Source organism: Strix uralensis, chromosome 1 (assembly GCF_047716275.1).
Source record: "Strix uralensis isolate ZFMK-TIS-50842 chromosome 1, bStrUra1, whole genome shotgun sequence".
NCBI classification, from domain to species: Eukaryota; Metazoa; Chordata; class Aves; order Strigiformes; family Strigidae; genus Strix; species Strix uralensis.
Genome location: NC_133972.1, coordinates 23,769,933 through 23,790,130, shown reverse-complemented (window position 1 = coordinate 23,790,130; position 20,198 = coordinate 23,769,933). Strand labels below are relative to the sequence as shown.

Genomic DNA, 20,198 nt, shown 5'->3' with positions numbered 1-20,198 from the left:
AGTTACTCCCTTTCAAGAGCAAAACATTCTTGTTATGGGTTTCCCTCTCCATCAGCTTTGGAGCTGATGTGTGCTTATGGTGATGGGAACTAAGCTTTTCTCAGGGATAACTTGCTTCTAAATGAATGACTTGTTAAACAGCTGAAAGTTTCTCTGATGTAATTTAACTTGGTGTAAATAACACTTGTGAAAGTCTGCTACTACTTTCTAGAAAAGAAAACCTTATTAATGAGGCTTAACTTAGTGTGGCTTTTGAAGGAGTAAAAAAACAGCAGTTTTTTATTTTAAAAGGGCAAAATGCATAGTATCTGTTTTTACTAACTTAAACTTGGCTCTTTTGCAGAACATTATTCAAAAGCCAGTGATATTAAGGAAACGACGCCAAAGAATAAAAATAGAAGCAAACTGGGATCTCTTCTATTACAGGTAAAATACTGAGATTAGTATGGTGGTCTCACAAGTTATTACCTGGCTGGATATTTTTGTTAATATCTTCTGAGTTGCTGTGGCTTGATTCCAGTTTCTTCCTGCCTTGAAATAGTGCAAGAGCTTTGTAGCAGGAACTTATGAAAAATTAAATCCTCAGGTGTACTTATGGATTTAGCTTGTGTTTAGGAAAGGGGGAATTTGGAAAACTTCTCAAATGTTATCAAACTACATCCTTTTTTTCCCCTTGAATCAAAATAAAGAGTGAACAATGAACTGCAGGTACAGATCTACATAATGTTAAAGGCTAAGCAAAGTAGTACTGAAAATCATTGCAGTATGTTGGTGCATCAACCTGTAAGTTACTCAACATGTTTTAACTTGAATTGGAATAAAAATGAGCTTAAGGCAGGCAAAGAGAAAACTCATGGACACTGGATTTCAAATAGTGCCAGAGGTCCTAAATATAGCTTGCTTACCTGTGAGTTCTTACAATCTGAAAAAGATATTATCACTTTACTTTGGCTAGGGGGATTATGTTCAATGGACTAATAAAGCCTGACCATTGAACAAACTCTGTGAAAGCAAGCTTTGCAAAACTCTAAACTTAACGGTTTGATTCCGTGCTTAATGTTTCTAAAGGTCAACTATATAGTCTGTTCTGCACAAGTGTTGCGTGAAAGGAAGACTTGCATGCTCCTAAACTTTGAGTATTAAAGTGCTGCTCTCGGCCAGTCTCTGGATCCAAAGGCTGTTTTGTAACTGCCACTGAAGAATGTCCACTGACTGTCTTGTGACACTTGAGACATCAACTTCTGTTTTCCTGCATGAACTACTTTTTTGTTTAAAACATACACTCAATATGTGCATGTCTGCTGCCCTGGATTATTGTTCACTTGTAACCCATATACTGGCAGATATGATGAATAGCTTGCATGTCTCCTGGTCATCAACTATATGCAGATAACGAATTGAGCCAAAAGGGATGACAACAGGCATGTTTTAGTCTAGGCTGACCTCCCTGACTAAGAAAACACTACACAAATGAACAACCATAACTACTGTAACAAACTAAAGACCAATACTCAGTGCCTTCTAATTAAGGTCCTCTAATGCTAATCTTCTCTAGCTTGCCAGCTGAGTCTTGTCTGCCTTTCAGATAATGTTTTGAGGGCTTTAAACTGTGTAACCTTTTTCCTTAGATTTCTTCAGGATCATGCTAGATCAAACTTGATTTGGAACTTCAAAACACGGGAAGAACTGAGAGATACTCTTGAGTCTGAGATGAGAGCTTTTAATATTGACAGAGAACTTGGTAGTGCTAATGTTATCTCATGGAACCATCAGGAGTTTGAGGTAAATGGCCTACTGTAGATGAAGCTGCATATGTAAAATGCCTACTTAAAATGTCACTTTTCTGTCTCTAACTACATGAGGGGGTCTTGTGTTGACAATCCCTGACTGCAAGCTAGAATTCTTTTGGGATTACAGAATAAACTGCTAAAGCTTGAGGCTCTGAACAGGCATTATTGTCCAGTGCCACTCTGCAAACCTGAAACTTCTTCAGGCTGACAAGTGACACTGTAAAGATGATCAGAACCCTTGAAGTATTCTTACATTAAGAGGAAAAGAGGTGGTGTTACATTGTTGTCAAGATAAGTCATACTTGTTCTTGAATGTGCTCCATCAGACTTCTTTTGGGTAGTGAAACCCAACTCTTCCTGATAGCAAGTTCCTTGTTTTTATTTTCATCATGTCTTAGTGATCCTAAGGCTGTTAAATGCTGGGTTGCCAAACCATGAATAGGTTATGTGGCTAAAACCATGCTGCTCTCAAAATTATAGATTGAGGGTACTGTTTTCACATTCTAGGAACAGCAGTACCTACAGTCAAAATAGCCTTTCAAGCTTCTGCAAAGCAATTGGTATGGTCCTAACTGGTTTTCTCAAAACAACTTGCAAGATGTTTTCAAGTAATGTGCTAAAAAACAATTCCTGTACTCTACTCTTATCTCTAGTACTGTTACAGTTCTACACCGTTTTAATTAATGTGTAATGCTAAAGCAAACCAAGGCCATGCTTGAATTCAACCGTAAGATATTCTTAGTTATTCCCAATGCCATCCTTGTCACAGTACAGATTTCTACTTGAAATTTGAGCAGAGGACTACTAGTGAAACAGAAGTAAGCTGCTGCTTTTGAGGAATTCTAAGTTGACTACTCTGGCAAATCAGAAAGAATTGCAAGACATCAGGCTAATGCTTTAGGAGAAAGAACTATTTTATGTATGTACTTTATCCCTATCACACAGCCACAGATTACTCCTTACCTTGATACAGTAAATAGCTAAGTTTGGGTTTGGATTGGTATTTCTTGCATGGGCATTTAGCTTTCAAAATTTTCTTTAGATATGGGTCAAATACAGGACTTCTGGGTGCCACAGTGTCTGCTATCCCAACTCTATCTCTGTACTTTAAAGTGCTAACTGGGGCAGAACCAAAAGTACAAATTTGAAATTTAGTAATACAGGCTTCCCACCTGTACTTTCTGTTCCTATGTGGCTTATGCTACTGGAATGTATCATTAGCATTGTTGTAGTTACAGCCCAGGATGCTTTGGGACTGGCTTGAGGGGGTTTCTGTAACATGATCTTTGAACAGCTGCTGTCTCAGAGATTTGCTTTGAAATATTTGAAATAAATACTTTTATCAGGCTATGCTGTAAGTATTTGAACTAACTATGTAGTGGTGACAAAGGCTTCTCTGTCAGCTTTGGAACCTTTTGCTTTGCCGAGGGGAATGGTGGTTTGAGTTTGCTCCAGAAGTATCCTAGTTAGCGGGATGCCTTTGTATCGTGTGCTGTGGTCAAATCTATAGATTACTTTATGTGGCCTCATGACAGAGGTCTGCAAACTGTAGATAAGAAAAACCACTGCAGAGTGGTTTTTGTGGTATGTTAGAGGTACCTCTAAACAAGGTGCTTGCCAAATGCTTAAAACCACTGAGTGTTGAGGGATATGGTTAAATTTAATGTAGTTGCTCTGAAGTTAATGATGGCTCTCATTGTGAAATTTCACTTCAGCTGTCTTGTATGTATACTAATGCCTCTAGCCTTTTATTACCCAGCATAATAGCAAGTACAACTAGTAATTAAGTCATGCTTGTGTTTTATACTTCTTGTAACATTGAATGAAATGTCTTGCAATGGAATAACTACTTATTAAAGTTTGAGTCACTGAATACATCATGTATTGTCCAAGTTTAGTTAATAAAACCAGCTGATATTAGAAACAAGTTACTTAAAGCCTGGAAGCTGGGATTTCAATAAGATGAGAAACTTCATTTGTTCTGTGGAGCAACAATAGGTTATGGCATATATTTTGTAGATGTGTGTTTCTTTAACAGCAAACTTGAAGATTTCAGTCTTTCTCAGACTGTAGGAGGGGTTGCTAACCTTGTTTAGTTTATGGATACAAGCAAGTACAGTATTGTTGTGCAAGCAAAACCTTAATGAAGGAGAAACAATCTTTACTTTTAAGTAACTTGTTCTGTGTTGCAGGTAAAATATGAGTGCCTTTCTGAGGAAATAAAGATAGGGGATTACTATCTAAGATTGCTACTGGAAGAAGATGAAACTGAAGCAAGTGGAGCAATCAAAAAATCGTGAGACATTATTGAAATCCTATCTCATTCCTAGGGTCTCTGTTTTCTTTGCTAAAATCTCATCTCTCTCTTAGATATGAATTCTTCAATGAACTCTACCATCGCTTCTTGCTTACCCCAAAAGTGAATATGAAATGCTTATGTCTGCAAGCATTGGCTATTGTTTATGGAAGATGTCATGAAGAAATAGGACCATTTTCTGATACTAAGTACATTGTTGGGATGTTAGAAAGGGTAAGAATTATTTAAAATTACTTGATATAGTAGTTAACATACAGCTAGTCCAACATATGTTTGGATCCTTCAAGTTGCTGTGAAACCCGAGTTTTGGTTTTACAGAACGTGAAGCTGCAGCATGAATACTCTTTTCCGTGCTGTCACCAAGTGTTCCTGGTATCTCCCCTTGATTCAGCTGAAGTTTCACAAAAAAAACTGCTGATCATAAAAGTATTTCAAACTAGTCTCTGTATGTCGGCCTTAACAGGTTTTCAGCCTGTACAGAAATAGTGTGAAGGAACTTTGTGTGACACTAACCTTGTGCTTGCATTTTAAAAAATGCAGCATAAAGCGTTTTAAGAGGAGAACCTTGTTCCATGTCACATTATTTTGAAACAGTGATTTCAAGAGTAGTAGGAACAGTCCCAGACCTAATGAAATGGCAGCCTTAGATGGGCACATGGGATGGATTAGATTTTTAGTGGTAACTGCTTTGCCTATTAAATGTCTGTTAACTTATGTCTGCCAACTGATACAGCTTGCAAAAAATACATTTTTGTGCAGTCTGAAGACAGGGTTTTTTGCTAACATCAGTATAGGTTTTGGATATGGCTGTTGTAAGTGGAACTGAACCAGTGCAGTCTCTTGTTGTTTTGCCTTGAGTCTTCATGATCTCATCAGAGATGTAACATCAAAGACCCATTTTTCTCTCCTGGTTGAAAGCATGCTCTTTTTTCCCCTTGTATTTGTGTTAACTGGCTCACTGGGGAATCCAAACACTGTCCCTTTGGAACAATAGACTTAGCAGAAAAGTGGGTTTGGGTATCAGACCCAGAGCAATGAAGGGGATGGAGGGCAACAAGACCTTTCCTCCTCAGTGGCAGAAAGCTACATTTATTAGGTGTGCATGAAACAGGACACTTAACTCTGCAGTCTTATCCTGGGCATGACAAAAGCAAATGGATCTTTGCAGGTGTATTGACTTTTGAAGGTAACTTCTAATATGTGCTATCAAATACTAATTTGTTCTCTTCTGCTGCAATAGTGCACTGACAGGCTTGAGCGGGACAGATTGATACTGTTTCTCAACAAACTGATCCTTAATAAGGTAAGGTGGACATGTACACTTAACAGTAGTTTATTGGTCTTTCAGCTTTATAAAATGGTCTGAACTAGTCTTTCAGGATTAACTTGAGAAAAAAATTCAAGTCTTGAAGTCCTAAAACAATGATACAGTGTTCTGGGATATAATGGTTATTTACTGGTGAGAAAGCTGAAGGAAACATCTAGATATTGTGGTGATTTTACCATTCTAGTCACTTCAGAGAACAATTTGAGTTTTCTCATGGTCACTTCTTGAATAAAACAGTTCAGTACTTGTAACAACTCTTATCTAGAAAATGCTTGTGTTAACTCAGTTCATCCATTAACAGAAAAATGTGAAGGACCTTATGGATTCAAATGGCATTAGAATTCTTGTAGATCTGCTTACTCTGGCACATCTTCACACAAGCAGAGCTACAGTCCCTCTGCAGGTATGTGGCCTTTGTTTCTTAGTACTCATGTGTTGCAATTCTTAAAAAAAAAAAAAAAAAAAAAAAGCGATGTCCTTTTCACATTTCCTGTAGAAATGTGATACTTGCATTGAAGCTAAAGCTGTTCTTATAAACATCAACTTCTAGAGCAATGTGATTGAGGCGGCACCTGATATGAAGAGGGAGAGCGAGAAAGAATGGTACTTTGGCAATGCTGACAAAGAAAGGAGTGGTCCTTACAGCTTTCAGGAGGTACCAGTCAGCTTCAAACTCTCAAACTTGACAAATTATTTCCCTCCTGGTGGCTGGGTGTGTTTCAAATAGTGAGAGGGGAAAACTGTAAACAATGCTAAACTATATTCTCAAAGTAACTGTTTAAGGATTAAAGCCTGATAAGAGATTTGATGTTGTGCCAAGAACCCAGCCTTTTTGGTAAGGCTGCCCATCCCTCCATTAATCTGTCAATTTCTACTTCATGTTTCCTGACAGTTATAAATACATTGGAATTTCATGCAACTATAGTAGTCTGCCATACAGCAATTAAAAGCTTGTCTTGAGTGTGAATGGTTAGGAGCAAAGGTAACTCTGAATGCAGAATCAATTAAATTAATCTCTAATCTTGCAATAGATGCAGGAACTATGGAACGGTGGAAAGCTGACTTCAAAAACACGTTGCTGGGCTCAAGGTATGGATGGCTGGCGACCATTACAGGTCATCCCTCAGCTGAAGTGGTGCTTGCTTGCCAGCGGCCAGCCTGTGTTGAATGAGACTGACCTTGCCACACTTGTACTCAACATGCTCATCACAATGTGTGGATATTTTCCCAGCAGGTAAACACTAATTTTCAGCAGAAGTGGTTGGCTTCCTCTGGCAGACTCATAAATTCTGTCTTAAAGCTGCTCTTAGAAACCAAGTAGTACATTAATGAACTGTATTAAAGAGCCTTTTACATAGTAGTAATTAATTCTGCAGGCAAATGGGGAGTTTGTAAATGCGACAATACTAATATTGTGAAAGGGACTGCAAGAATGAATGCACAAGCTATGTGCATTTCTAATGCACAGCAGCATAGTCTTACTCTTGCAGGCAGACTCTTGTTTAACTTGAAAACAAAGCTGCTTTAATGCGTCAAACCACACTTATAATGACACTGAATATGATCTCAATAGCCTGATACTTATGGCTTAAAGTTGTTAATTCTTGAAAGAGAAAAGGCACATGTGTGCTTACTGCTGTGCCACTTTAATTTTTTTGTTTAGGGATCAAGACAATGCTATTATAAGACCTCTGCCTAAAGTGAAAAGGCTGTTGTCAGACAGTACTTGCCTTCCTCATATCACTCAGGTAAGCAACTCCTCAAAAATGTATCTAAATGAGTAAAAGTCTGACTTGCTCTGCCATCTTCCTTGTGTGAATACTTTGTGGGCCAAACACATCAAATAGCATCTGTAGCATCCTGCAGCTCTCTGGATAAGTAGTTGTTTATTTTACTGGGTGGTGTTACAAATTTCATGTTTCAGCCAATATATCATTAATAAATATTTCCATCCTTGGAGATACTGAAAAGCCACCTGGACATGGTCCTTGGCAACCAGCTCTAGGTGACTCTGCTTTTGAGCAGGGGGTTTTGACAAGATGACCTTCAGAGGTCCTTTCCAACTTTAAACGTTCTGTGATTCAAACTTGTTATTTTGGGGCTGGAGTATTCTTTAATTGAAATTCTTTTAAGTTTACTGGCTTGTGTCAATACTGAATTAGTTAACTTCAGTTTTGACTGGGTGACTTGCACTACTCAAGCAGCTAATTTAAATGCTTGTGTTTGATTTCAGCTATTACTGACTTTTGATCCTATCCTTGTGGAAAAAGTTGCTATATTGCTGTTTCATGTCATGCAAGATAACCCTCAGTTACCTCGTTTTTATCTGAGTGGAGTATTCTTCTTTATCATGATGTACACGGGTTCCAATGTACTTCCTATTGCAAGGTGAGGAAAAAGACTAGCTAAAAATACCTCTTGACCAGTCATGCTCAGGACTGCTGCTCTAAATGCTCCAGGGAGTGTGGCTTGCTAGAACCAACATGAGATTGCAAGCAAGCACCCTGTAGAAGATATGGCTCCACGTGGCCTAGTCAGTCACTAAAAAAAGTGAATTGCTTATGACCCTGCCAGGGAGGGAGCAAGAGCAGGCCTGATCATACAGTTCTAACAGTACAACTAGGCATGGCTTATTTTAGAAGAACAAATCATTGCAGACACTAAAGACTAGTAATATAGGCTGTTGATATGCTAATATAGTTTTTGATAGTAAGCAGCTATCAAAGGTGGTGGAAAAATATAATAGCTTGTTTTAGTATTGAAATCTAGAGCAGTTAGATAAGTCTGTACTGATACAGATGCACTGCAGATGCAGGTGGCTACTAGTACTAGTACTCTTCCTCTAAATTCAATAGTTCATAGAAAGCTACTTTACAACTCCAGTTATGTCTCTTCTATAGCAGAATGGATTGGGAAATGATTGCATGCTTACATGATGACTCTAGTGTAACAGGACTATCAGCAGTTCGAGTAAGATGATCTCATTTCATCCCTGCAGTGATCTGATGGTGCAGGGAGAGGTTTGTAGGGAAGGGTTGTGTGTCTATCACCTTCATTTTTATTTTGTGTGGAGAAAACAAGCTTTCAGGAACAAGACTTTCAGACTGAAATGAACATAAGGCAACATTATGACACGGGAGTTTCTAACTTGGTGGTGTTCCCAAGGATTTGATGGACTTTGTATAGAGATTCATTTAATTGTTACATTTACTTTGAGATAAAGGAGTAAGAGTATGAGACTTGCCAGCTGGACTATGTTGGTCTGCTTATCTTTCAAGGGTGCCTTAGATATCAATTAAACAGAAAATAACTGCTGTTTCTCTTCTAGGTTTTTGAAATATACGCATACAAAACAAGCTTTCAAGTCTGAAGAAGTGAGTAGATTGTGAAAGTAACTACCTCTGTTTCCAAATAGTTTTGCAGACCACCTATAGTTGTTTTAACAATACTTGGTGCTTGTTCTTTTCTGAGTTCTCAAGAGTTAGGATTTAAGAACTATAAGGTAAAAGGGGGAGGGTGTTTTAGATCTCAGGTTGGTTAACAAACTGAATTTAGATTACCTTTGAGATGACAATGTTATCTCTTCTGTAGACAAAAGGTCAAGATATAGTTCAAAGAAGTATACTTGGACATATTCTTCCTGAAGCAATGGTGTGTTATTTAGAAAACTATGAACCAGAAAAATTTTCTGAGATATTCCTTGGAGAATTTGACACTCCAGAAGCAATTTGGAGCAATGAAATGAGGTAACTGTTTTCTGTCAGGGGGACAAATAAATCCGAACTACATCTCATGCTGAAGAGGTCTTGTCTTTGACATTTCTAGAGAAAGCTGAAAATACCTGGATTCCATGGTTTCATTACTTTCCTCTGTTTGCCTTCTGCAAGGGCAGTGTCCTGCATTGCCCTCTGCTTCTATCAAAAATAACAAGGGTGGGGGAGAGCGGAATTGGCAGCAGGAAGGGGAATATTTCCCTGACAACATGCTTTACATCTGCCTCTATCATACTCAAGTTCCCTTAATGAGTGGAGACTTCACTATTGATGTAGACTGCTTTATACTTACTGTACTCATTACCAGTACCTATCTAGGAGATATACCTCTAATTTTACAATACATTTTTAGGGTCTCCCAAAAAATTGAGGGAGGGCAAAATGTCACTTTACATTGTTTTTAATAAACTAATTTTCATGACATCGAAAGAGCTTTATAACAGAATAGGACTGAATCCTATTCTGAATCTGTTCTGAAACGTGGGAAACTAAGAAGGAGAATCTTTTCAGAAGAAATCATTGAGTACACTTGTACAGTCACTGAGGATCGAGGGACTGCTTGGCAAGTGTTAAACCAAACTTTGTAACTTTTAGGCGTCTTATGATAGAGAAGATTGCTGCTCATCTTGCTGATTTCACCCCTCGTCTTCAAAGCAATACAAGAGCACTCTACCAATACTGTCCTATCCCAGTTATCAACTACCCACAACTGGAAAATGAGCTGTTCTGTAATATTTATTACCTCAAGCATCTTTGTGATACACTCAGATTTCCAGACTGGCCAATTAAAGATCCAGTAAGTACAAAGTATTTGAGGATTCATTTAGTTCTTGATCTTTCAGAGTCCTAAAAATGGGATTTGTAACAAAAAATTAAGGAAATAAAATACTAGGCTTGTTGCAAGTAACTGATCCTGACTTTCAGTTTATAAGCAAATATGTTAAACACTTTTATCTTGAAGCAGAGTAGACTTCATGCCTTATAGCAATCATACGTTAAGTATATCCTCCTTGTGGTGACTATTAAAAAAGCAAAATAAAGCATCCAAGAAACTTCAGAGTGTTTCAATGAACCTCAAGTGATTGGTGGAGGAAAAAATCCTCACTTTTGGGTTCTTATTTGAACACTGGACAAGAAACTGAGCTAACTTGGTATCAGTACGTTAACTAAACTGCTGAGATCTTTTTGGTACAAATCTATGGTCTAGGTCTGTCTAAGCAGCTCTACTTATTCATGCAGCTTTGTGTTTTTTTTGTAGTATTGAGATGTGAACTGCATATCATTTAAGTGATTCTCCCTCTTCTAGTGTGACTGTTGCATAGACATCTTAAACTTAAGGTGCTCTTATCTTGGATAAAATGCAGCACTGCGGTGAAGCAAAGTGTTAATTGTTTCCTGACTGGAGGGGGAACCATAGGCATTCATGGCAAAAGGATTAGGTCTTTGAACTTAGGGTGATGGGTGATAAGGATTCCTTAATAAAGCAGCATTTTATTAAAAAATGACATGTGTTGGTGTAAATGAAACACTAATAAATTATAATTATTTAGGTTAAATTGTTGAAAGATACACTAGAAGCTTGGAAGAAGGAGGTAGAAAAGAAGCCACCTACCATGTCAATAGATGATGCTTATGAAGTCCTTAACCTTCCCAAAGGACAAGGCCAGTAAGTTGTTTTCAGTATTTAAAGTTGTATAACTACATTTACATAAACTCTGTATACTGAAAAAACTGAAGTTTCTTATCTTGTAGCCAGTTAGTGGTACCAGTTCAGTTATGTCTAGCACCTACTTCCTTCACAGTGGAAGACTGCTTTATCTAAAAAGAAACAAAACTTGAAAATCCAACTCCAGCATTTTGAGAGAATAATTGTAAATTGTTCAGATAAACTGAAACTGGGGAAAAATGCTTTGAGCTCCACTTCAAAGCGTTCAGTAGCTTGTGTTACAGGACAAGCATTAGACTCAGCCATAGTGAGCAAAGAATATGGCAGAACTTGAATATGTTCAAAATGGAACTTGGTTTGTCTAATCATCCTTCTTCCCACTGACAAATATTGTCCTTTTTCTTGGTGATAATATCCTTAGAATTTATCTCCTATCTTGCCACTGGTCTTTGACTTCAGGCCTCTAGAAGAGACCTGACTAGAGAGAACTGACTTTGTATTTATTCTCCAAGAACAGTGCAGTTACTACAAATCACAAACTACTAACTTACCACTTATAGTTCATTTAGATTCTTCATTTAGAAGATTCAGGGACTCTGAGTACCTTTGTGGTTAGTATATTCTATATATAGAGAGGTATTTCTAAAATTTCTGGCTATTCTGTGGCCACATGATTACCCACATTCAGTGTCAGCTGATGAAGCTGAGTTTTTAAATTGAAATGAGAGCTTTGTAGTTTTCACTTAATTGCAGTTACTATTAGTACTGTTGTCAGAATCCAGGCTTGTTTTTCTGGGGTTTTTTTGATGTTACTCAGTGTAATGGGACTTGTTTTCTCATAGGCATGATGAAAGCAAGATCAGGAAAGCTTATTTCAGGCTGGCACAAAAATATCACCCAGACAAGAATCCAGAAGGCAGGGTATGTACAACACAAAGTTATGGTGTTAAAGTGGGGACAAATTCAGCTGCTATATGTATTAAGAATTCTGAAATGCCCACTTTAATTTTCTTTCTCCCTTTTAAAAGCTATGCTCTAGATGAATACTAGAGTACAGATTAATACTACAATGATGAGTAACTTACGTCAATCAAGGAATGTTAGGATTTCTACAGTAAACTGATACAATCTGGGTCAGACCCACATTTCAAAGCATCTGGTTTAAAGAGTTACACATGACCTAAATAAGCTCATTGCTTCCTTTCAAAGACAGACTGCATCCTCTGCCTATTCTTACAATCAATTAAACTGTACTTACTACTTTTTTCATAGTGGAACTGACTTGGTTTTAGTCTCTTGCCTATGGCGGAGTTTAGGAGACAAAAAAATCGGTCTGTGAACCAGTATTGCTCAGTATTTTCTGAAGTTAATAAGGCAACAAAACTAGCATTGTGGCTAATAACCTGGAATGCATTATTTTACCTACATCTAAACTGATGCTGCAGACTTGGAGTAATTAGGGGGTTCTTAGCAACTTTTAAGACTGTTCCTCTTTTATTTGCAGGATATGTTTGAAAAAGTTAATAAAGCATATGAGTTTCTGTGCACAAAGTCTGCCAAGGTGATAGATGGGCCAGATCCCGAAAACATAATTTTGATCTTGAAAACTCAAAGCATCCTCTTCAACAGGCATAAGGAAGGTAAGCATGGTGTCTCAGAATAATGTTTTATCTTCATTTCTTTAGTGGCCATTGCAGTCAGTTTTTTAATCTCCTCTGTTTTTGAGTCTGTGTTCTGTTGATTTGGTTTCTGGCTTGCTGCAGCTATGGTAAAGGACTTCAGAATAGGACTTTTTCTTCTAAGTAATATGTTAATCTGCAGTAAAACTTCATTCAAAAAAGCATTAATAGCTTTTTGAAGTTCTCTGCTCCAATACTAAATAGTTTGAATCTTCCTCCATATGTAGCTTAGACTTACAATTCTGTCTGCAGAAAAGTCCTCACTAGTACTCAAGTCACCCAAGTGGCAGATTCTGGGTATAAATGAGATTGTCTCACTTTTAATATCCACATGAGTGTAATCTTGCAGAAATTCTGACAGTGTTAACAATCCTCTGAGTGTGTTGCAACACTACCACTTTCACAACTGGGAAAGAGACAGTGTACCTTAACCCTTGGTTCTAGCTACAGTCCTGGGCTGGCAGCTGCTGGGGTGTCCAAGTCCTGCAGAGCCAAAAGTGTTTTGCTACTGAAGTGTTACATTATAATGATAAACTAAGAACCTCCTATGCCACCATAGCTCTGTCAGTTGTGTGGAGACAATGACAACATTAGCATGGACTTACATAGATTGGCTCACAGTTGGCTCCATGCTGCAAGATGAAATTGTTCTTTATCATTGCTGAACCCTAAAGAAATGAAAAATATGATTATTTAAAACATACGATAGCCAACTGGAAGAGGTCATTGTAGGCTTATTGTTAGACAATCCTGGCCTGAGACAGACAAAACTATACTCACGTTTCTCTGGAGACAGACAAGGATCACTTGGAAGGCTCTGAGCCTGGGGGCTTGCTGAGCTGGAGAGAAGTCTTATTAATCTTGAATGAGTTTCTTTGCATGAAGCTGTCAGCTTCTGGCGTGAACATTCTTAAGTGACAAGGAGTCAGATTGTGTGGACTGCTCAGTCTTGCTTCAGTTTTCTCAGATGTTGTCTTTCTTTGACTTCTAGTCCTTATATATCTGATATATCTTCCACTGATAATGATGCTGTGGTTTAAATTGCTTAGGCTCTGCACATATGTAAACTTCTAACTTCTCCTCTTTCAGAGTTGAAACCTTACAAATATGCAGGCTATCCTATGCTGATAAAGACTATTACCATTGAAACATCAGATGACCTTTTGTTTTCCAAAGAATCTCCTCTGTTGCCTGCTGCTACAGAACTTGCTTTCCATACTGTCAATTGTTCAGCATTAAATGCAGAAGAACTGAGAAGAGAAAATGGAATTGAGGTAAATGGAAAGAAACTTATTGAAATAAATTTTTTTAATCTAACTCTTTTCCACAGCTAAGAATCCTAGATCCTCAATGCATAGGCCATCAGGTGTAATTGAGAATCACTTCTGGTTTTAAGACACTTGTCCATTTTTACTGTCTCTTCTGGACGCAGTAGGAGAAGCCTCTTGCAGAGTATACCTCTTTCTGGACCTAGGCTTGTCTGTTGAACTGTGGATAAGCAAACTACACATGATGTTTCTCTACTTCTTTACAAAACTGAGAGCTGCATTCTGTATGTGAAAGAATAGATAAATGTGAACAAGTCGCTTGTGCAGAAGGGCTTTTAATTGCACATATTGGAATCATAGAATCATTTAGGTTGGAAAAGACCTTTAAGATTGAGCCCAACCATTTAACCTCTAACACTGCCAAGTCCCACTAAACCATGTCCCTAAACACCACATCTACAGGTGTTTTAAACACTTCCAGGGATAGTGACTCAACCACTTCTCTGGACAGCCTGTCCCAATGCTTGACAACCCTTTTGGTGAAGAAACTTTTCCTTATACCCAATCTAAACCTCCCCTGGTGCAACTTGAGCTCATTTCCTCTTGTCTTGTTGCTTGTTACTCAGTAGAAGGGACCGACACCCACCTCACTACAACCTCCTTTCAGGGAGTTGTAGAGAACCATAAGGTCTCCCCTCAGCCTCCTTTTCTCCAGGTGAAACACCCCCAGTTCCCTCAGCTGCTCCTCATAGGACTTGTGCTTTAGACCCTTCACCAGCTTCATGTCTCTTCTTTGGACACACTCCAGCACCTCAATGTCTGTCTTGTAGTGAGGGGCCCAAAACTGAACACAATATTTAAGGTGTGGCCTCACCAGTGATGAGTGCGGAGGGACAGTCGCTTCCCTAGTCTTGCTGGCCACACTATTTCTGATATGAGCCAGGATGCCACTGGCCTTCTTGGCCACCTGGGCACACTGCTGGCTCCTGTTCAGCCGGCTGTCAGTCAACACCCCCAGGTCCCTCTCTGACTGGCAGCTCTCCAGCCACTCTGCCCCAAGCCTGTAGCATTGCATGGGGTTGTGACCCAAGTGCAGGATTCGGCATTTGGCTGCCTTGAAACTCCTACAGTTGGCCTTGTCACATCACTCCAGCCTGTCCAGATCCCTCTGTAGAGCCTCCCTACCCTCAAGCAGATCAACACTCCTGGCTGGCTTGGTGTCGTCTGCAAACCGACTGAGGTATTAACTCACATGTGAGAATGCTATCACCTCCAAATGACTAAAGGCCAGTTCCAGCACTTGCAAGGAAATTTGCCCCTACAATCCATTTGAGCAAGCAGCAGATTTTGTCAAATGTTTCCTTTCAGCCATTAAAAATGGGTTTACCAGCTAATGTTGTATTTCTGCCAGCCTTTATCGGTTTTTGTTGTGACTGAAATCGTGCATCATTCAATCCTCACAGGTATTGCAAGAAGCATTTAATCGTTGTGTAGCAGTCTTGACTTACTCTAGTAAACCAGATGATATGTCTGTACAGGTAAGTTGCAGCAACTTTGATTGTATCAGCTTCTCAGAAGACAATATATGTTACAGTGTACATATAATATGAATGTGTGTATATGCAATATAAAAATTGATCTAGTATTATATATATTGAAAAATAAGATGGTAAACATGCATTTCCCCTCCACTTGGAACCAATAAAATATTGCTTTTTGTAGGTATGTGGATATATTAGTAAGTGTTACAGTGTAGCAGCTCAGTTTGAGGAGTGCAGAGAGAAGATTACAGAAATGCCCAACATCATTAAGGACCTCTGTAGGCTACTGTATTATGGCAAGGTAAGAGCTCCTTTCCTTTGCCCAAATGGGTATTTAACTGTTAAATGTTTAGGAGAATGTTGTGCTTTTAAGGGAGATAGGGCTATCACAGAGACTGATCAAACCCTTCTGTAAGATCTCAGCTCATCATTATTGGATACAGAACTCTACTGTCTTGTTCTGAACACTTGTATCTGAATCCATTCAATGGACTTAAAATGTAACCACTATAAAGATACAGCTGCTTTTGGCTTTAGCTGACATGTCTAGCTGATTGGTTTACTGCACTAAATCAGCAGATAAAAGTACTAGAGCTAGATCAAATTTAAGCAGATAGACTCCTAAATCAGCATAAACTCTGGGAACAGTAAGAAATTTTGTTGCCATTTAGCTCTTTAGCTCTTTAGAACTTTACCTCATGTTATATAAATGCTGAATTTTGTCTGAATTAAGAAAGGAAATCTCTTGTCTTGAACTTTTCATACAGGGTATGTGAAAACAAAACAGAACACTATAGAAAACAGAAGACTGTAAAACTAGACTATAGTAATTGACTGCAGATGCATGTGTGTTTAGTCCTTGCAGAACACATGTATTGCCATAAAAAGCTCACTGGGAATCTCTGCCACCTTCTTGAATTGTTTTTCCACCAGTTCATCAATGGTCCTTTCTAGTCATGAAACAACTATTCAAGTACTCTTACTTCAAAGGATGCTGACTAATTAGCCATGTTTTTTGGCTACCAGACATCAACTTCAACAGCAGATGTTGTTCTGCCTACTTCAGTTTTCATCTCTGTGCTGCTTAGATAGTACTCTAGAATCAACAAGTTTTGGCTTCAAGTCTCTGTTTGGTAAGGAAGCCAGTTGGCTTTCTTTGGTCACAAGTACTCAGGCAAACTTTTTTCCTCCCTCAGAACATACCACGAGTAGCTGCTTTGGGAGTAGAGTGTGTTAGCTCCTTTGCATTAGATTACTGGCTACAAACGCACTTGTTCCAAGCTGGAGTTCTCTGGTACTTACTGGGTTACCTCTTCAACTATGACTATACACTAGAAGAGAGCGGTATTCAGAAAAGTGAAGATTCGAATCACCAGGTAATGTTAACATGGTGCATACTTTCAGACAGCAATGGTTGTTGCTTGCCATCTCTTATTAACAAAATAAGTATATTCAAATACTTACTAGAATCATTGAATTACATGAACAATAATGTTAACAGAGCAGCTTTGGAAGGGTGTTTTTGTGTAGTAGTGTAAATAATGTTGTTCAGGTTTTTTGTTTTTTAAAGAGTAGCTCATGTTTTGAGTTCAGCTGTCAAAACCTGTAGTTTCTAATAGACTTAATGAAAGAGACTTTTAACTACAGTGAACAGTAAAACAGTAAATTTGTTCAATAACTTTTTTTTTCTCTTGAGGTTCAGCTAAAGGGGTGGTCTAGTGATACCATGAACTTATCTGAAATGTCTGCTTTAGGACTGTATTGTCCCTTTGCCCCACAGCTATAAGTGGCTTCAGACCTCAGTTTCCTGAAATGGTCACCCTCTAAGTATGGCATTTCTTCCTCAGCTACTGGATGAGACAAGCTTTGAAGAGTCTATTGTAGTTATTAACTCTTGTATCACTGTCATAAAAAGCTACTTATGCTGATATTTGACTGTACCAGCAGGAACTGTTGTCTGGTCAGAAGCTGTTACACTAAATAGCTTCTGTAGCTTTCAGCTCATCTTAGTGCCCCAGTTTTTTGTACTTATCAGGGCTCATGTCTAACTGCCCACGACATTAAGCCCATGACACAGTGATCATATTGTGCTGTTCTGCAGCACCTAGTGTTTTATTACACATCAGTGCATAATTAGTGATGCAGATAAATAGAGGATGCCAGTTCTGGTGCAGAAGTGTTGGACAACTCTTTCTGGCTATTCTGATATTTCTCCAGTAAGCTCTAAGTTTTTTATAACTATTTTTCAGGAAGTAGCAAATAGCCTTGCTAAGCTCAGTCTCTTGGCCTTGAGTCGCCTTGGAGGGTATCTCTCTGAAGAACAAGCTACACCTGAAAACCCAACAATCAGGAAAAGCTTGGCTGGAATGCTGACACCCTATATTGCAAGGAAACTCTCTGTGGTCAGTCCTACTGAGGTAAGTATCTGTTGACCAAAACTTTCTCTAGTGATTTATGGAGGGGAGTACCTAGTCATTTCTAAAGCAACGAATTCTCTTGGACCAACCTGATACAGAGAACAGCAGTGTGATTTCTCTTTGCAGTTGGAGTAACTGCAAGAAAAACTGTGTTAGCCTGAGACACTATGGATAGGAACAGTATCCTATAGAATATTATTTGTGAAGCAAATGTGGGACCAAAGAAGTTAACTGTTGAAGGCTTAAGGATATAATGATGATGGAGAGCAAAGGCTAAACTCTTTAAAAGTGGTGCCGAGGAAGTTGTCTGCAGAGATACTTCAGATAGTTGCTGCTCACTGTCAAAAATAGTCTGAAGTGTGGCTCGAAGCAGAATAAAGAAAAACTATAGGTTTTACTGTACCAAATATCTTACATATACTGTTTTTCCAGTATGTGGGGAAACTTGACACTTTAAACTTATGAAATTAGTCTAGTTGTTACTGAGATTGGATTAACTAATATCATGAAACATGCTGGTTAGGGTGTGTAATGATCCAAAACTGTTGTAAACATGCTATATCATGTGAATTCCTTATTTCTTAGACTCTGAAGATGCTTAACAGTAACACAGAGAACCCATACTTGATCTGGAACAATGGGACAAGAGCTGAATTACTTGAGTTTTTGGAATCTCAACAAGAAAGCATGATTAAGAGAGTAAGATACTCTTTACTTTAAATCCCACTACTATTTTTTCTAAACTGTTTTGTTTTGACACATCCACTTGTAATGCAATGATATAGTTAATGAATATCCATTGCTGTGTCTACTCCTAAGTCAGTTTCTTCATTCAGTTGTCTTAAAAACAAAACAGATAAGTTTGCTTGTTTATTTCTTGTAATGTTTCAATCTGTTTTGAGCTTCTGACTTTAGCAAAAGCTTTGTTTTCTGTTCACGTACTGTCTATTTCTTTATTGGGTTATAGCTTTACACTTTCTACAAGATTATTTTCTGTCTGAGTTTGTGCTGCTTATCTCTGCTTAAAGGGTGACTGTGACAAGAGCTATGGATCTGACTTTGTCTTCAGTGATCATGCAAAGGAACTTATTGTGGGAGAGATTTTTGTTAGAGTCTACAATGAGGTCCCTACCTTCCAACTAGAGGTGAGATGTAGCTAAAACCTTCCTGTTAAAGCTAGTTTTTGGAATGTTACTTCTTCCTTTCTGTCTCTCAGTGCAAACAGAACAGAGAAAACACAAAATCTGATGGAAATTTCCTTCAACATGATCAGCATGTTATGGGATATCTCTCTGTTGGAGCAGAACCAATTAAAAAGAACAGTGAGTGTTGTAGGACGTGCTGCTTTGTATGTCTCAATGCCTTTTCTCTACAAGCTTGCACTGCAGACACTCAGGTTGGTTCTGGGAGGTAGTAATTCTACCTAGTGGCATTGCTGTTCATCTATACAGACGCCTTAAGAGTACTGTTGAAGTAGTAACAGCTTTGTAAGGGTATGTTTAGATATAAACAGGGTTAATGTGCTCCAGATGTTATAGCAATCGTAGTAGAAAAGTGTTGCCTGTCTGAAAGAAAGGGATGTGTGGAATGTAGGAGAAGTTATTTGGATACACTTTCTTCTAGTGTGAATACTGTTGCATCGCACAGCTAAAAATGCTCTCATCTCTAATTTAAAGCTTCCTAAAGCATTTGCTGCAAGCCTCTTGGATTACATAGGCTCACAAGCACAGTACCTTCATACGCTAATGGCAATAACACAGACTGGGAAAGTAGAGTCCAATCAACATGGAGATCGGTTACGGAGAGTTGAAATGGCCCTGGAGGCTCTGAGAAACGTGATAAAGCACAACCCAGGTAGGCTTAAAACTGAACTTCCATGATAAGATTGTTCACAAGAAAGCCTAAAAATTGCAGACCTCTGTAGTCTTTACCAGCAAGAAGGAAACTTGTTTTGCTGGCTAACAGACTTTAGCATTGTTGAGCCATATAAACTTGCTTTTCTTTCCTGGAGAACATTATCAGTAGATGTAGTAAAGTTCTATGTGAAATCCAAGCCTTATCTATTTTTTTTCTCTGAAACATTGGATTTTAACTCTAATTCTAGCCTGCTGTTACCAGGAAGACAAGCCTCTTAAAACTTTCTGTAATCCTTCAAATAATCTTTAGCTGATTTTTAAACTTCCTTGCATCAAAAAGAACCTCCTTGAGCTGAATACTGCCTACTAGTAAACACCTAAAAATGTGTCAGGTCCTTATTAAAGCAGGAGGAGAAGATGCTCTTGAGAGTGGGCAGCTAATACCAACAAAGACTTATGACCAGATATCAGTGTACAGACTGGAAAAGCCTGAGACACATGATTAGGATGTTTTCCTACTGTATTGTACGTTAGTTCTAAAAGCAACTTATGTTACTATCATGG

General features: G+C 38.4%; 1 protein-coding gene across 4 annotated transcripts in view; it reads left to right on the top strand.

The window, feature by feature from the left end:
• Positions 1–20,198, top strand: part of DNAJC13 (DnaJ heat shock protein family (Hsp40) member C13) — a 56,613-nt gene that overhangs the window by 25,177 nt on the left and 11,238 nt on the right. For 3 of the 4 annotated variants that reach the window (XM_074859991.1, XM_074860001.1, XM_074859980.1), the window contains 24 exons: positions 344–426; positions 1,629–1,782; positions 3,983–4,086; positions 4,161–4,320; positions 5,348–5,410; positions 5,736–5,837; positions 5,985–6,089; positions 6,466–6,668; positions 7,098–7,182; positions 7,668–7,822; positions 8,763–8,808; positions 9,026–9,180; positions 9,802–10,003; positions 10,758–10,873; positions 11,716–11,794; positions 12,378–12,513; positions 13,642–13,826; positions 15,284–15,358; positions 15,543–15,662; positions 16,558–16,737; positions 17,611–17,778; positions 18,364–18,477; positions 18,807–18,923; positions 19,455–19,632. In XM_074859991.1, coding sequence (XP_074716092.1) covers positions 344–426; positions 1,629–1,782; positions 3,983–4,086; positions 4,161–4,320; positions 5,348–5,410; positions 5,736–5,837; positions 5,985–6,089; positions 6,466–6,668; positions 7,098–7,182; positions 7,668–7,822; positions 8,763–8,808; positions 9,026–9,180; positions 9,802–10,003; positions 10,758–10,873; positions 11,716–11,794; positions 12,378–12,513; positions 13,642–13,826; positions 15,284–15,358; positions 15,543–15,662; positions 16,558–16,737; positions 17,611–17,778; positions 18,364–18,477; positions 18,807–18,923; positions 19,455–19,632 — 3,085 coding nt within the window. The remainder of the gene's footprint in view (positions 1–343; positions 427–1,628; positions 1,783–3,982; positions 4,087–4,160; positions 4,321–5,347; positions 5,411–5,735; positions 5,838–5,984; positions 6,090–6,465; positions 6,669–7,097; positions 7,183–7,667; positions 7,823–8,762; positions 8,809–9,025; positions 9,181–9,801; positions 10,004–10,757; positions 10,874–11,715; positions 11,795–12,377; positions 12,514–13,641; positions 13,827–15,283; positions 15,359–15,542; positions 15,663–16,557; positions 16,738–17,610; positions 17,779–18,363; positions 18,478–18,806; positions 18,924–19,454; positions 19,633–20,198) is intronic. The other variant, XM_074860010.1, reaches the window with a different exon arrangement.